Source organism: Homalodisca vitripennis, chromosome 1 (genome assembly GCF_021130785.1).
Source record: "Homalodisca vitripennis isolate AUS2020 chromosome 1, UT_GWSS_2.1, whole genome shotgun sequence".
Taxonomy (NCBI): domain Eukaryota; kingdom Metazoa; phylum Arthropoda; class Insecta; order Hemiptera; family Cicadellidae; genus Homalodisca; species Homalodisca vitripennis.
The window spans coordinates 234,841,098-234,859,689 of NC_060207.1; the positions used below are offsets into that span (position 1 = coordinate 234,841,098).

Genomic DNA, 18,592 nt, shown 5'->3' on the forward strand with positions numbered 1-18,592 from the left:
TTATAGTTTATTTGAATGTAGGTTTTGTAATACTTGTAACATGAGTTGCTCTGAAAATCAGAGGTAATTTATTTATCTATATGTCTTTGAAATGCAAAAATATTTTCAAACCAACCATATAAGTGAGATTCTTTAATAGCAAATTAAAAAGGTTCCACCAATATCAGATTGAAAAGTTTAATAAAGTGTCCATTTAAGTTCAATTAAAGGTGTTTCAAGTTCATACATATTTATAATCTCATGTTTCCCACCCAAGCTGCCATGAGTGTTGATAGAAGTAAAGTTGTTTTCAAATCTGTTTTACAGCACAGTTGTGTTATTCATAACCACGGCACCAGTCACGGCAGGATCTGAGGGGAATCCTTTTGAAATTTTGGAGGCTAGAGCCAAGAGGGAGATGATTCACTCATGATTTTTGAAGGGGGCCATCTAAGTTTTTGGTTTCCATAATCAGAACAAGTAATTTTGCATTTGGATACAATGTTTTGAAAGAAATTTACTTATCTCACAGTTTAGTTCATAAATTTAAGGTAATTTTATTTTTTATGGTAACAATATGAGAAGTTGCCGTCACAAAAACGTATATTTTCAAAATCTCAGAGGGAGCCATGACCCCTCCTGTGGATCCGCCACTGGTTAAAGCTTAGATTACTTTGAAGCTTTATACTAAGCATTCTTGCATCGTTCTGTTCATTCGATTTTGTCTGTGTAGGGATAAAATTCCATTTGTTCTCTCAAGCTAGAGTATACTTCAGTAGTCACCCACAAATCATTATGCTTATTAAGGTATCTATTATGGAACTATTTCAATCACTTATTAAATTTACTGAGTACCGGAAATGGTTTTTGTTAGTGTTGAACTACAAGCATTAGCTGCAAAATTGAGAAGAGGACAGATGTAAATCTCAACCTGTGTAAAATAAAACCTTACAAAGTTACTAATGATAAGATTACTGGAAATTGGTAAAATAGCTCTTTTGTAGCAGCTATCAGCATGTGATTTAGGTGGTATGTCTATATGTCCAAAGTGAGTAACTTGAATCGAGAAGGGCCTGTATTGTAAATGTTAGCGCTTTTCTTATAATTTTTTCCTCTGTACTTTATTTTCTTTGAATAAAATTTTTTGCAACTTCTTCTACTTCTATGGGGCGGCGTATTGCCATGCCCTTAAGCCTCAAGGGCCTTTTGCGCACCCCTGAAGAAAACCATGAGGCCGACCAGTCTACGGTTTCAGCAGTTCTAGAAACCGCCAAAAACAACTGATCACGTTCCCCTCTGGGGAAATTTGTCACCCTTGTCCAAACTACCAAAGATGGCATACCGCTCCCTTGCTATTGTAGGACAGTCAAAGAGCAGGTGTTCAGCAGTTTCCTCCTGCTCGTCACACATTCTACAGAGCGGATCCTCCCGAAGGATACTGACTCTGTGAAGATGCTTCCTCAGGTGACCATGTCTCGTAATCAGACCCATAACCCGATAAGACACCAATCTACTTAATGAGAGAAGGTCAGACAACACCCTAGGGGAAGGCAACGGTAGAACCATTCTGCTCATCTCAGACCCGGATGTAGCTTCCACGTTCCCTCATGTTCAGTGTGAACCCATTCTGAGACAGCCCCAAAGGATTCACGCCTAGAAATGCCACAGAGCGGTTAAGGTCCCATCATATTTGACACTGAGCCCATGTTCGTGTCTTCAACATGTATCAAAATGTGTACTATCAAAGTATTATTCTCAAGACTCAGATAAAGCGCCCAAACCTATCCATTAGGGTTACAAGCCATTTTCAGTATTAAAATTTCTCCAAAATTTGTTAATTCAAATAAAAAGTAATACAATATTTAATGAACTTTATAGCCAGTGACATTTAAAGATAAAACGTCCCAGGATTAGTTCTAAACTTGGCCACCAAGGAAGAGCACCAAAAATGAACAAATAAAATTTTCTGTTTTTTTCCTTTATTTTTTGACTGATTTTAGATGTAAAAACTGGTTTGTATACTAGAAAATCATAGAATTCTAAGTATATTTTAAATGACTACTAGCAATTTTTGAATTTTAAAATTTTAAATAGAAGTCTATACAGTAATTTTGTTGTTATAAATAAAATTATTATTTTATTTTATTTCTATACATTAAATTCAATGAACATCTAGTTTGCAAATTAGTTTAAAAAATGTAAATTAGGTTGAAATTTAAATTAAAAAAAAAAAAAAACAGAAAATATGGTCACGAAGATGCTACCCTCCATTGAATAAATTTCATAACATTTTCCGGTGTGTTTAATAAGAATGTATTATAACAGAGCTCTAAAATGTGCAGATTACTTTGACTACGAACATTACTTGCGACAATGTATCTTAAAATGTTGGTTTCTTTTTATTAGTTTGGTTTTTAGTATAAAAATTAACGGTTCATTTCAGTAACATTAAGAAATATATAATCATTAATAAAATGCAGCAAGGTGTTCAAGGAAGGGTATACGTTAAGTAATAATGTTTATAATAAATTGTGCATTTAATTATAGTTCAGAACTCAAATAAATACATAAATACTGATTTAGGTGTGATACATTCACATTGGTTACTCCATTTCACCTCAGATTGGTTCAGAGGTGGGGCGGACACAGCGAATTGTGAAGATAACATTTTATACCTAGTGTTTACAGACATTGTACATGCGATTCTTGATTGTTTTAAATAAAATGTAATTATTTCTGTCCCTCATTAAGTCTCTCATTTGTATATTTTATTAAAGGAACATTTTACTATAATTTTTTCAATCATGTCACTATTGATAAAATTTCACATTAGATCAAAATTGGGGGGAAAAATACTTGAGAAAGATTAAATTTTGGTTTGTGGTTTTGAGATACAACCAAATTAACAAAAAATGAGGACAGTTTTCTGACCTTCTGCAAAACAAGCTAATCTGCTCTGTAACCCGAAATATCAGTTCGTATGGTAAAATATATATATTTTATAACTGGAAAAAACGGAAAAGATTCTATTGTTTTGCAGCATTATTCCTTTTTTTAGAACCTGTTTTGCTCCTACAACCTTAACAGGCAGGTATTGCGTTGAATAGCAATTATTTGATTGTGGAGCAATTATTTGAAATCCCCCAAACACATAAAACACATGGTTAAGCATGTTGGAACTTAACAGCACATACTTAACCGTGTGGACTCCATGCTTAAGAGATCTCTCGGTCAGACGCTCGGCTCGTGAGCAAAGCCAACTCGAGTAGCAGGCCTAGCACAGGCTGTTACCTGAATTGACCAATTAGCAATTAATTAGCGTTTCTTAATGTCATTATGATTAAATATGTATTTCAATGACAACAATCAATTCTAAGATGGTTTATTGAACTTCATTGGGATCAACGAGCATTATTGCAAATTAAAGGAAAAGTTACTGTTACAAAAACATGAATCAAGATAACTACAACTTTTCTTTACAATATATAGCAATAATAATTGTAGCCAACACAGTAATTAATGATAGAACATCAAACATCAATGATAGTTAATGACTTCCTGATTGCACTGAGAATAGCTCATATTCAAATATTTAATAAGTCTACGAGTCTCTCAAGCCTTTGTTGGATATTCCCCCTAAAAAATGACAGATCGGAGAATTTAAACTTAATTGTTAAATTCGGTGGACCTTTCTAACGAATGCATTGTGTCTAATAGAGTATTTTGAAGGGGACTGAAGTTTGGTAGTGATCATTAACTGAATAATTATTACTCGGATAAGATTTCAGGGGTGAATAAAAAACACTTGATTAAAAACGTTGTATATTTGTAACTTTTTAAAACAAATAGACAATATAAAATAGAAAAACATAACTAACCTTAAAAATTTCTATACAACTAAAAATCTATACTAAAGAATTGAACTTTCCTTCAACAAACAAAACGAAAAATTACTGTCATGTTACTTTGGTTATGTTTAACGACAGCGACCACAAATAAATAATGCCAAAAATGGTGTGATACTGTTAATTATTTTCTATTTGATTAGAATCACTGTAAAACCTAACAGTGGAAATTTACTAATAATAATAATTATTTATTTTAACAGTGGGATGTGATGGAATCAAAACTCTAATCAGCTTTGTAAAGAACATTTTCCATGAAGAAAACATAATGACACATGATTACAAAAATGATATTTAAAAATATATTACAAACCAAAACAGTCTGGTTAGTTTTAACATATAATTCAATTGATGTATATGACCAAATACATTGGCCACTAAAACATGTGGTAGCTGCCGTTCAACATTACAATTACATATATATACAAAAAAGTAATAAAACTAAATATAAAAAGCTGACATTTTGTACTTATACAAATTGAATTAAATTTCATGACAGGAAAATGACAAGAAATATATACAGAGAATAGGAACAACAATTTACGATCATATCCATCCTGATAGGTTCTAATGGGGACTTAGTTGAAAGCTTGATTACCTACTGATATATTTATTATTTTCAAGGTCAATTGTGTTAAAGCATGATTCACATATTGATATGTTTTTAGAAAGCAAGAAGAAGAAATCACATGTGTAAGAAGGCTTGACTAATTACTCTTCCCACACTTCAGAATGCTTTCAGCACCACAATTCTTGAGCATAAATATTGCACGTACAGTAAATCACAAAACCTTGACTCATTACAGCACCTCTGTATTGTACTTGTATCAATGCCCTTAACCATTTGAGTGCCAAGGGCCAATATAATCGGCCTAGCAACGTTTCCGCATAGTGCCAAGTAATCGGCCCGATGGTATTGACGAAAATTGCCAAGAGCCGACTAGATCCTGTTGCTATATATTGAATATTGGTCATCCTGTTGCTAAATATTGACATATGATATCATAAAACGTATCAAATTAAAACCCAAGAAATGTACGACATAATTCACGTAGTGATAGTTTGTATATATAGTATACAATCTTTTTATGTAGCTGATATCTAGAAAGCTGTGGCGCGAACTGCCTGTTGTCACGCTGCAGTCGTTTTGTTTACGTTCAGTTGTTTTTGCTAGCTGTCTAGTATGGCTGTGTTGACATTTTTGGTTAGTGTTTTAAAAGTTTCCTACTTCAATTACTTCAGTTCAATTTCATTATTGAACAAGGTATAGTTTGCCGAAATGAGTAAAAGGAACAGATCGCCCTTAAGCAAAAATACATTACTTCAATGTATACAATCAGAAAGTAGTGCGGTGATACAAACTCACTCAGTTATTTCATCTGAAGGATTTAGTATAATAGGCCTAATGAAATAAGCCCAAAGTAATTCATTTAAGTCTGTTCATAATAAATAAATAACAGTTGAATAATCTACCTTGATTTAATTTCTTAAAACTAGTAAAATATATTTTACATGAACAAGAGTAAACGTGCATGTTGGTGCAGGTTTTCAGCATTTTGCAGCAATATATACAAAAAATTCAAAACTCAGTTATATATAAATGTATTTTTATGAAACTTGGTACATTTACTCCAACTAACACGGGGAACATAAAATTGGCAAATAAAACTAATAAAACAAAAATGAATAAATACCTTTTTGTATCTTAAACAAAAAAATGTGTTTTTCTTGTTTTTGTACTTTTGTTTACACATATAATTTTTTTTTAATGTATGGTCAGAATATATATATACCAATTTGTAGCCTGTATCTTGCTCTAAATAATAAAGCAAAAAGTGTCCCATTATGTTAATTATTAAGGATGGTGTTAATTTTTTAGAAAAAAACTGCAGTAACAAAAAATAGTGCTTGGCACTGAGGGGAATGACCTGTCACAAATGATTGGCACTATCTGCATGACCTCCACCACTTCGTGTGGCACTCAAAGGGTTAAAGAGCAGAATACAAAATCTAATCCCTACTGTTGAAAGAAATTTTGCAAAAGTAAAGTGAATAAAAGCAATGTGTATAATGTTTTTGGTCTTATTATAAATAATATTAACATATATAAAATTGTTTATCTGCTGTAGAAACAAATTGACTACATGCTTTACTTAAAGTAAAATTATTTCCAGAACTGTTCTGGAGGTGTGGGCGGATTTGGTGCTAGTAACTAAACCTAAATAATACTGAGTTGTGAACTCCTTCACACGAAAAAACTTATCAATAAAATTGTACAGTCGTAGAAATACTGACAGCTATACAATGACAAATGGTAAATCAACAAAAGTGGCACAATTACAGTGCCTTGAGGTTCACCCAAGTTCATGGGTGCGGACCATAGTGTGTAAACAAAATGGGGCAGCAGCCAACTGGTCAACGGTGATGTTGAATATGAGGCACGCCTGACGCGCAATTAACTTGGTGGGAGTGAAGCTCAACGGCTGGACACGGCCAATCCACTGGTGTAACATTCCGTCTGGGTGGGTTACCTCCAATGCAGCTGTGGAGAACCAGTGGTGATTGTCATTCAGGTACTGTTGACAAACAACATTTATCAGAGTATTTGTACAAAAGATGTTGGCAACCAGTGTGTCTGTACAAAAGATGTGGCAACCAGAGTGATTGTACAAAAGATGTTGACAAACAGAGTATGTATACAGAAGCAGTTGGCAACCAGAGTATCTGTAGAAAAGATGTTGGCAACCAGAGTATTTGTACAAAAGATGTTGGCAACCAGAGTATTTGTACAAGATGTTGGCAAACAATTTAAATGCAATACTTCCCATAACGCAAGGAAATAGGAGAGTAGGGAACATAGAATCCATAGTTATGGAAATACTGTTTTAGTATTAAATTTACAAAGTTTATGTATACTTTTCAAGAAAGAAAGCCTAGGGTACAATCAAACAAGCAAAGCTAGCTGAATTGGCCTAGCAAAGCACGCAGTGACGTCCTGATATTTAAAACGTGATGTGTGGATATTGTGTATGATTGTTTTAAAAATCTGCATAAAATTAATTTAAACACTGAAATAATATTTACATTAAATATGCCTATTTATTTTTCATAATTTACTGTAAAGTTTCTTCATGTGAACCAAAGGGATTTGAACCCTAATCAATTGGTAACTACTGGAATCTTAGAAGCTATTCAACCAAAACAGTACAGAAATGTAAGTTATATTACTGTGTTTATACAAACAGTTTTGCTCTTCAGTTTCAGGGCTTCAAAACTTTTTCAATTAAAAACCGTGTAATCTGTATTTTGTTGTGATTGTTTGTTTTATTTCAGCCATTCTCCTCTTAATTTTATGATTGAAATTTCAAAGAATTTGAGTTAATCTATCTCTTGAAAGTCTTTTATAGAAAACTCATGCCTAAAATTTGCATCAAGAGTTTAGCTCTGAGATGGCAGCAAGCCCACTTGCTTAACAAGGATATCTTAAACCACAGCAATGGCTTATTATAATCTCCTATTGTTCAAGAAATATCTTTGCAAGCCTGGCTTTATTATTTATTAGTAATGTAAAGAGGTCCCAAATAGTAATTTTAATACTAATCTTCTATACTCGTGCGAATTATAAAAATATATTTCATACCTAAATGCACTACGCAACAGTCTATTTGCCACAACCCAGACTTGAAATTATGTCATGTACTATGGCAATGTTCATGTTTTTGATAAGTCTGAAGTGTCGGAAATTCACATTACTGTTAAAAATCTTGTCTGTTTCCAATAACAATCAATTTTAATGTCCTTTGTTATATTTAATTAAAATTACTAGTTGTTACTAAATATTCAGTAATACCACATGATTACCATGAATATGCAAGGCTAAATCATATATAAACACTGTATATATGCACTGTGTATTTTGCATTAATTCATTCTCGAATTTAATATGGAATAATTTGTTGGGGCAAAGCTTTCAAATACTTAATAGACAAAATAAGAGTTACACAAAACCATTTTATACGAATCATTAAGGCAAAACGAAAATGGGAAAGTTCTTTTCCTATTTATTCTGAATTTAAAATATTACCGATCCAACATCTATATATATATTTAAAGTTCTGAGATTGTTCTATATCAGAAGTGGAAATCAAGGCACTAATACTCTTTTTTATAAAACTCGAAATTTACATAAAAATGTTTTTAAAATCCCAAAAGTTAACAAAATTATTTTTAGACAGGCTTATGGGTACAATGGCCCTAAGTATTTCAACCAGTTACCAAATAATATAAAAATGTGTACCAATTTAAAAGGTTTCTGCAATCAATTGCAATCTTGGCTATTACAAAACGCCGAAATTGATTTTTTGAATTCAGTCTTAAGTTAGATAAAAATTGTATACCTCTTAATGTCATAAGCTATCATTGTTGTTTCTTAATTTGTTCTGTTTGTTCTTATGTGTGTCACACACAATGAAGGAAATATTAACTTGTATGAAACTGAATATATATAAAAAGTAAGTAGTTGATCCTTGCAAGTAAATTCCATTTATATCTGCAAAATTATTTACGTTTATTAGCCTTAGCCTATCTCGATCTAAATGGTAAATCTTGCATTTAATGTAAAATTGTAAACAATGAATTGGTTAATTTAGCACAGTTGTTTGCAACAGATATTGCGGATTTTTATTTTGATTTGTGATAAATTGTATTTATAGTAATGCAGGCGTGCTCTAGCTTTATAATGTTTTGTAAAAAATACTGAACTCATGTTGGCCATATACTAGTAACAGGCCAACATTATTTCCATTTATTACATGTATTTTATATTTACCTTATTTATACAGTAGAACCCCTCATATCCGGCCACCACGGGACCGAGCCCCTGGCCGGATAACGATTCGGCCGGATAAATCAACCTACAGTACACAGCACTTGACAAAACAAAACAATTGTACTGTACTGTACTAACCGCACTGGAAATAATCAACGAACTGTTTACAGGTTAAACCTATTAGCTCAACTGAGGACAACACAGGAAAATGTAAACAAATAGATACACCAAAATAACGCAAGAGTCGTGGGAGACTAGTGCGTGCAACTGCGCGTCTGCAAGCCGTGGTAAATAAATTTCGATATTGGCTTCCGGGAAGTGGCCGGATAAACCGAGGTGCGGTAAAACCGAGGCCGGATATGAGGGGTTCTACTGTATGGAAATAAATCATTTATTCATTTTTATAAATGGTAATTTTGCTATTGTTCTTAGAATGCAGGTTGAACTAGAACTAGATAATGCTGTATGGAGTAGATGTTTGGATTACGAGGAGTGGGGGAACCGTTCTGGTTAGTGTTCTGTACAGCGATGACCGAGCAAAAAGTCTATTGCGCAACGGATTATCATAAAGTTTTTAACCAATGAAGGCATTAAACCACCTGAAATTTTAACTCTTTTGCAGTCACAGTTTGGGGACAGTACACTGTCTCAAGGTTAATCCTTACAGATGACAATATCGTGCCATTCAAATTCTATTGTCCTTGCAACATTTTATTAAACTATAGGCGAATTTTATTTGCCAATTTTCTGCATTATCAATGTGTAGATCATGCAGGAGTGTATATTGAAAAATGTTTAAAAAAAATAATAATTATATAAGATCCTCAAATGAAGATACAAAAATACACTACCGTTTATATTTGATTTACCCTCGTATTTTCCATTAAGTGTTACTGAAAAGAATTTCAATGTTTTATAAAGAGAAATTCTTCACATTCAAGAGCTTTGTCACAAATTGTGCTCCTCAGAATAAGTTCATGCACTTTCAATAGGTCTTGTTTCATTGTGCTTTGTTTAACGAACATAAGTATTATTTTATTTTGTTTTGAACACATAATAAGAAAGAAAAAGTTACATATCACCAAATTCCTTCTCTCACCTGTATATAAACGTACACCTGCATGCTTTGGAAATTTCCCAGAACAGATATGACAAACAGCCTGTCTTTAACTAGCTGAAGGAAGCACAGCCTTTTCGGTCCCGTATTTGAAGGTCCAGCACCGAAGGATGAGTTGTACAACTCGCTCCCAAAACTGACTGTGAAAGTACTTTCAGCATTCAAGACTACTTCATTGTGAGCCTGGCAAATAACAAATATATTAGGTACATAACTTAAAATTACATTACCCAAGATATGTTAATAGAATCTTTCTTCTGCGTTGTTATCATTTTCTAGAATTAAAAAATGCCAATACACACAAAAGTTTAACAAAATTTAACAATTTTCAAAGCCAACGGTAGGATATGTATGCTGGTTTTGGTACACAACACAATTATACTTTTCATAACAAGCGAGCAGAGTAAGCCGAAAATGACAAGCAAACAGCATTTGTTTCACAATGTACATACTGACTTACTAATTTAGAATAAATAGTGATAAAAACAAATAATCCGAATTTGGCTCAACGAGCAGGTGAAGTATCACCTAGTGGTAAATACATATCTATATTCAGTACGTTCTTAACGAGGTATTGAACAAATAATTCTCTTTAATTTAGCTGTTTATATTTAAATTTATTGATTAATAAAGTACGGAATGTCTAGTTTGTATAAACCTATTAAGTTTAAATAAACTTAATATGTATATATTCTACTGTCTCATAAGAGTAAAGAAACAACTACTAAATTTTACTACTAGACAGGACATTCATGATTACCCAACTAGAACAAAGCATCTGTTACAACTCTTACCAGTTAAATTAACCAAAACAAAATGCAGTAATCTTTTTATGAAAATTAAACTGTTTACCAAGTTACCATTACACGCTAGATATGTATCTTTTGTAAAATTTAAAACAGTTTTAAACTCCTGGTTAAAAGTTAATATATTTTACTATATGGATGAATGCTTATATGTAATAACACAACATTAATTTTTTATTTTGTATCTCAATGTATCTATTTATTCAGTTTTGAGGGTGTTAAGTTTTAAAATTGTATCCATGTTAAAAATGTTAATAGTTATTTAGTTATTATTGTTCATTTATATAGATCTGTTGGTTGTTTGGTTATTGTTATTAATTATACAGATCTATATATTTACTGGTAGGCAGGATTCAGTAGGTAAAATCTGAACAGTCTGTTTTAGTTTTAGTTTAGAATAGTTTAGTAACTTGACGAAGTCTACTGCACTGTTGAATGTGTTTAACACATTCGCTGCAGTAACATATGTTAAAAAGAACCCAAAAAAATTGAAAAATAAAAATTCATAAAAACTTACTGTATGTATTCTAAAGATCAGAATATGGTCACATTTTGAAGTCAAAGTGGTCTTTCTGTTCATATTGTTCATGTTTTAGTTTGTTAACCGCTATTACTTATGTTTCCAAAACCTTTAAAAAATAATGTTTACAATTTACAAGTTACCTGTAAACCCAAAAAATTCCCAAAAACTAAAACCAACGTAACCCTATATGAATACAGACTTGAACAACTAAGGGGAAACGGTCCTAATTGACTTCAACCGATAGCTAAGCAACAACGAGACTTGTAGCTTGCATTGTTAACCGCTGGCGTGTAACTTGCTATTTGGCAAACATCACTGTTACACGCCGGCGTGTAACCCGCAGAGAATGTGGTAAAGACCAATAAAGATCTTGAATATTGGTCATGACTAAAATGTTCTATACAAAACCAGTAGTTTTTAAACAAATACAAGACAATTTAAATGAATAAAAAGAGTGCAGTATTTAGTAACAAAATCGGACTTACAATGTAGATGTGAGTGTCCAAACTCCGCAGCTGATTGAACCAGGAACATTCGGGGAAGGGACACTCGAAGGGCTGCAGCACGCAGTGAGTCTCGTGTTCTTGTTGGACTGTCTTATTAGAGAAGGGCGTGTGGCAGCCGTACTTGCAGGACACTCCACTCTAGGGACACAGTTAATGTTGTGAGAGGTTAGTAACAAATCTGTTGCATCTTCTTAGGAATCAATGGACCTTGTAGTTTCGGTAATTTGGTTTAACCAAGTGTCTCATTTCCTCACTACGGCAGAGTCAATCAATATTGTCTGCCATTTAGACAACAGTAACACACTAGATGGTTGCTTAACAAATATGTCACTCTAAATATGGCCACAGTATGCAGTATACAAGGAATGGCTAGTATAATATGGCGGCATATTCTGACAGCAAAGCGATGCGACCTTGAGTCTGTGGCTTCTACCAAGTGGCTACTGCGATCTGGTGGTAAAATCAGATTACAAGTGATTGCGAGCACAAACATGGAAGTTAACTATGTTGCCGACAGATGGAACCACTTTACAGACAAATCTACTTAACCCTCTCCCGGTCGAATTACCGCGACGTGCTTTTGGCGCTACTGGGCTGAATTAAATCGGGCGCTCTGATAGGAGGGGACACTTATTCGCGTTTTTACTAAGTTAAGAACTTTATTTTAATAAAACTATTATGTATTGTGCATCGTTACAAAGATGATTAAATCCTCTATAATAATGTTGTATTTATTTTTTTAAAAATATTATACTTATGAGGTAAATTAAAATCAAACAAAAAGTCAAACTTACATGAAAAATCTTGTTTTGATTGATTCTGAAAACAACTAACAAAATGATTTCAGTAAATGAGTGGTTATAAAAAGTCTCAAATAGTTCATCAAATTACGTAACATAGCAGCACAAGTCAGAAAGAATTACTACTAAACAACTAGATCACCGTCAATGAAGTAATCAATGAACCGTTTCAAATTATTAATCCTAGATAGCGTCCCTAGTCATAAAACTATGAATAAACAAGGCAACAATGACACTGCCAATAGATATTTCCAGTATTAGTTCCCTAAACAACCGTATGACAGCAGCACAAAGCAGAGGGCGTTGATAAAGCAGTTGGAGGCGTTTGGACTTTTGAGCCAGGCGCCCTGCCGAGGCGTTTGCCCGGGAGAGGGTTAAAGGCAATCAGTAATAGCATTGCATTTACGATAATACAAAAATACAGAGGCTAAACGTCATATGACGTCCTTACTCATTATGTATAGTTTACACACACTCCTTAAAGGGTTAAAAGAATGTCTAAACAACGATTTACTTACTTACACCAAGAAAAGAAAATTAGGGGGGTTCAGACAACTGATATTTTTTCGTAGAGGACAGAGAGTAAGGCACATTTTGTTCCTTAAAAAGTTCTTGACCCGATTTTGTTGTTGAGAACGATCCTTCAGCAGTACATGTCAGTAATACTGAGTTATGTAAATAATAATAATCGTTTCCAAAAAAATGAATTTAAAAAATTGAAATTTGGAGGGGGTCAGGTCCCCTTGGACTCACTTGCTGACTACGTCCATGACTTATCCAAAACTATTTACTGTAATTTCAGTCAGCATTATTATGAGCAATAGAGTAACAATTTTAAAAATGAACTGCACCTAAAAAATTTAATATTTGACAATGGCTAAAAACTAATTTGTTTAATAAACATTTTTAAATAGAACCATGTTTTACAATAAATTATGATTTTTAATATAAGGTCCTGACTAGGCATTCTGCAAGGAATGAAGCTTTCTGAACTAACACTTTCATGTGGAACTGGTACACATTCAATTTCCCTGATTAAGAATAATAATATTTAAAAGTCCAGTCTTTTAACATTTAACATTATTATTAATAAAATTTTTACAACTCTTTTTATAGATTCAATTTTAAAATAATCACATACTATGTTGACTTCAACCCAGTATTAAATGTAAAACATATATATACTTGCCATATTATTAGAGGTAGAGTTCCAGATCATTTGCTCCAGAAAATTATTCCACGTTGGGATCTCTTTTGTCGTCGTCTTTGTCTTTCCAGAATGCCCCATGATTAGTTCAGATTTTTGGTTACAGTAGTTGTTTTCTGATTTAAAGTCACTGAACGACCTGTAAAATATTTTCATACTAATCTGTGTTTATAAAAGTATGTATTATATATGTTTAAAATAATTACATTATGCAGAACAGAAAATAATAACTAACAGATTCAAAAACATGAATGGCGATGAAAAACAAATGAGAAATGTTATTAGCATAACAAATTTAAATTATATGGAAGAGAACACACGAGATAGGGATAATGGAATAAAAAAAAAGACAAGTAAGAAGTAATACCAAAAAAGTTGGTTGTTTCTGTAACCCGGTATATTTTAATTAATAAGAATCACATATATAAAATAATTTCACCAGTAAAAGTGAAATTGCTCCAGAAAAACCTAACACAATTTCCTTAACACTTTTACTGCCGACAACATCATTTGACGGTGCACATGGAATTCTATAGAATGCTAACGTCTTTTGACGGCAACGACTTTTACAGTATTAAAAACGCATTTAAACATATTTGGACTTCGGCACTGATAGTCATTTGCTATTTCCATGTTTTTTTCTTACTCTATGGATTATGACCTATGAAATTTTTTGGCAATCATCTGGAATATTGAAAAAAGTGGTTTAATATGAACTCATTGTAACGTCGGATTCGGCCGTTTGTTATCGTGCTGCTAATTCGTCGTCTGCTTTGCTATTGTTTTGCTTGCTATTACTTTAGTTTACAAAGATTTTGTGAGTAAATACAATGAAGCATAACATTATTGAAGACAATCAAGTGCTAGAAGATTTATTCAGATTTTCAAGTGACAGTGAAAGTGATGATTTATTCCAAGATGACACAGATAATGACCCTGATTTTATTACCGATGGACTTCTTGGAGATGCAACTCATTTATTGACATTGGTTTTTTATTCACATTACAAATAAAAGCAAAATAGTAATAAAAACTGTTATTATACTCTTTGATAATTAAAAAAAACAGGCAAGCAATGGCTACAAAAAGATATATAAACGGATTCAACACTTAAAGAATTTCAAATTGAATAAAATGAATTGGATATTTAATTTTGTAATTACCCATTCAACCTGTTACTTGAAGAATTCTTCTGTTGACTCTCCAAATCCTGCTGGGACATTGTCATCGCAGTATTAGCCAAGAAATCTAATCCTGATGAGTCTTTAAAAGAATAATCCAGCTTTGTCTGTGGCTCCACATGTGATGACATTGGCATAGTCTGGTTGTGCTCAGCACTCTGAAACAATCAACAAGCACTTGCATTGTTAGAAATGAAAATTAAACAATCTTTAGTGTTTAAACACACCTTGACAATAAACATTGTTTGATGTCACATTGTGTTAAGTAACATTGTAGTATATTATGCAGGGTTATAGTTTAAGACCATTATAATGTGCTTTAAACAAGAAATTTTTCTTGAAATTCTCTAATAAAACCGCTTTTGCTATATGAAATTTTATAATTTGTTGGTTGAATAAAGAATAAAATTGAACACGCATTCTCTGGAACTAATTATAAATTAAATGTACATGCTAAATTTTATATGCAATTCAAACCAGACATATGGTTTCAATCGTGTTTTAATCCAAATTTAATTTCACTGTCTTAATTCTAAAATACATTTTTTAACAACTAAGGACGATATTGCCACAATGTTAAAGGGGTCAGCAAAGAAAATTCAGTGTAGCTGTATTAGGCCCTATTGGGAAGGGAAATTTGAGGTAAGAAGGAAACTTGATAGAGAACAATTTAGTTTAAATATTGTAAAAGGATAGTGTATCTCTCTCTCAAGAAATTCTCTAAGTTAATACATTTTCATGTTGAGCAAATTACATCTAGGTATAATTTAAATTCTCATCTACAGATCTATTGGTATATAACAAAATTTTTTACCAGTCTCATACTCTGAATTATTAATTATTAAATAGTAGAAAAATGAAAAAAAGGTAAAGCACCAGAACGTACATCAAGGTGATATTATGTTTATGGAAGATAAGTATCCATAAAGGTACAAGGTTTCCATAAAAGAACAATATTTCACTTTCAAACCCTTTTACACCATTATTTTTTATCAAAGAATTATAAACTGTATGTCATTTTAATATACTTTTTAGTTTGCTTATAAAATGCAAGTTAAGAGAATTTTTCAGTATAACCAATTAAAATATTAAAGAAACTAAAAAGCGGTTGATGTGTATTGACACTTCACTAAGTGTCATGATGAACTGACTTTGAGACAGCTGGTATATTATTAATGTGCGTCCACCGTAGTCAATGTTTTAAGTATGAGGTAAGTTTGAAAAGTAAACGAAATTTCAGTTTCACCGTAGTCCTCCTCCGTAGACTAATGGTTATAGTCTCGGCTCTCTAACCGAGAGATCACGGGTTCAAATCCCAGGGAGGTCCAATCAAGTTTCGCCGTTTGAAGAGTCCAATCGTCAAGATATTTCTACTACATTACTTTTCATGCTCCTGAAGTATAACACAATTTCCAACTGTATTCATTGTTTACTTTTTCAGTAGCAGCTGCTAAGATTAGGCATGTTGTATGAACTCAGCAAATTCTTATTTGGTAAACAATTTTAGTAAAAGAATTTGTTATCAAATTTTATGTGAATAATGAAGTGTAAGAAAGTGTGGGAAATGTTAACAAAGACCTATAGTGAGTCTGCTATGATTAAAAGAAGGGTTTACGAGTGATATAGACATTTCAAAGATGACCGTGAAGACATTGAAGATGATGAACAGTCCACAGCACATCAATAACCAATGAAAAAGTTGAAAAAAGTGGAAGAAATGGTTACGAAGTATTGCTGTATTAAGATCAGAGAAGTCTCTGATAATGTATCAATTGGCATATCAATGAAATTTGTTTTTATGTTATTTGTTTTAAGGGTATGAAACGTGTGGCAGCAAAATTTGCTCTAAAATTGTTGAATTTTGACCAAAAACAGTGGCAAATTAAAGTTGCTTAGGGGTCTCTAAATAATAAAGTCAACGACAATTCAGAATTATTGAAATGTGTTATAATGGATAACGAAACATGGGTTTACGGATATCACATTGAAAACTAAGGCTCAATCATCCCAGTGGAAGCATTCTGGATCACCAACATCGAATAAGCCTCTACAGGTGCAGTTAAATGTAAAGGTTATGTTCTACAATTTAATGGCATAGTGCATCATGAATTCTTGCCAAAAGATCTAACGCTCAATAAGGAGTACCTCCTACAAGTTCAATGCGTTTGCATGAAGCAATCCGGAAAAAATGCCTGGATTTGTGACAAACAATTCATGGCTTTTGCACCATGACAATGGACCTGCTCACACTTCATTGCTTGTTCATGAATTGTTGGCCAAATACAGTACTGTAACGAGGCTCCAGCATCCATATTCTCCAGACATGGCTCCATATGGCTTTTTTATTTCCAAAAATAAAGAGACCCTTAAAGGGTTGTAGTTTTACAAGCATAGATGACATTAAAAGTGCATCTCTGGAAGAGCTAAATACTATCCCAAAGATTGAGTTTGAGAAGTGTTTCGAGGACTGGAAGAAGCACTGGCACAAGTGCATAATATCTAATTGGGACTATTTTGAAGGTAACAAGATGAATAAATATTTTTTTTTTTATAAAATTCTTTTTTTCGCAAATACCTCTTAAAAAGTAACACCTCTTAAAATTTATTCTATGACTAAAAATAATTCCATAAAAGTTTGAAGTTTAACGTTGTTTTTATGGAGCTGAAGTCAAGATGGCTGCCAATATCATTGGCTCTTTTATGTAGATTGTATAAATTATTGAGTGAACAATTAGCCTGCTGTTTCAGAATAAATTACTGCTACCTAAGATATTGAAGCTGAGTCACACTTACGACGGATGTTGAATCAAGCTGTGCTGGTTTGTTGTCGATGATCTCATCCAGGTGGTTGGAAGTATTATCACAGGCTGCCTCATTCCTGCGGATACTGCCACATATGAGAAACACATTGTAAGAAACACATTTAAACATTTAAAAAAACGTGTTTTATTTTATGTTTTTGATATTTATAAAGCTGGATCACCAATTGAGTAACCAAGACTATATATACCAGAGAACATGAATATGCGGGTTGTGAATTTGTTTAAGAAACACGATTGATTCACACTTGTTTACGCTATGGGGAAAGGAAGAATCTAGTCGAAAAGTAATTAATGTATTACTACATTCAGTAAAAGTATTTGATCCATTGAGAATACATCCTTCATATAAGTGATACACAATTTCCTCTGTAATCAAATGTTAGATTTATTTTATTCAACTAGTGTTCAATATCGTCATTGTGAATGTTCAAATAACTACTAGAGAGTTAGAAACAGAATTCTCCAATCACAACACTTAATACCCTTATAAGCTAGTATTTAGCATGAACTAGCATTAACATGGTGACTGACACAACAATAGCAATAAGACTTCTTGACTGGATTCATTTTAATATCTTATTTAACCTTAGAACTGGCAAAAGACTTATGTTTATAACAAGTGGTTTCATAAAAAAATATATTGTAGTTGTTATCAGCTGTGTGGATTGTGTCTCGGTCATGCCATTTTTTTACACTGCAGCTACTTACTGTACATGTTCTACAAGAATATTTTTTTGTATGTAAATCTATACAAGCGTAAAATATTAATTAAACAGACTAATATAGCCATAGACGTATCCAGGGAGCTTGCATTTTGGTGTGAGGTTAGCCGCTAAGTGGTAGTGGCCAGGTCAGGGGGATAGAGCAAGCGGGCGAGTGCCGAGCAGTGGTGGGGGTACTGCGAGAAGGCGGCATCAC

General features: G+C 32.8%; 1 protein-coding gene across 3 annotated transcripts in view; it reads right to left on the reverse strand.

The window, feature by feature from the left end:
* Window positions 1-5,700: 5,700 nt before the first annotated feature.
* The window catches only part of LOC124353154, a 29,481-nt gene continuing 16,589 nt past the window's right edge, over window positions 5,701-18,592 (reverse strand). Inside the window, exons 5-10 of one of the 3 annotated variants that reach the window (XM_046803021.1) lie at window positions 17,646-17,730; window positions 14,835-15,010; window positions 13,654-13,810; window positions 11,644-11,802; window positions 9,812-10,012; window positions 5,701-6,460 (exon numbers count right to left, since the gene is read on the reverse strand). In XM_046803021.1, coding sequence (XP_046658977.1) covers window positions 6,239-6,460; window positions 9,812-10,012; window positions 11,644-11,802; window positions 13,654-13,810; window positions 14,835-15,010; window positions 17,646-17,730 — 1,000 coding nt within the window. In that variant the 3' untranslated portion in view covers window positions 5,701-6,238. Of the gene's footprint in view, window positions 6,461-9,811; window positions 10,013-11,643; window positions 11,803-13,653; window positions 13,811-14,834; window positions 15,011-17,645; window positions 17,740-18,592 lie in introns of all 3 variants that reach the window. The other 2 variants (XM_046803020.1, XM_046803019.1) reach the window with 2 other exon arrangements.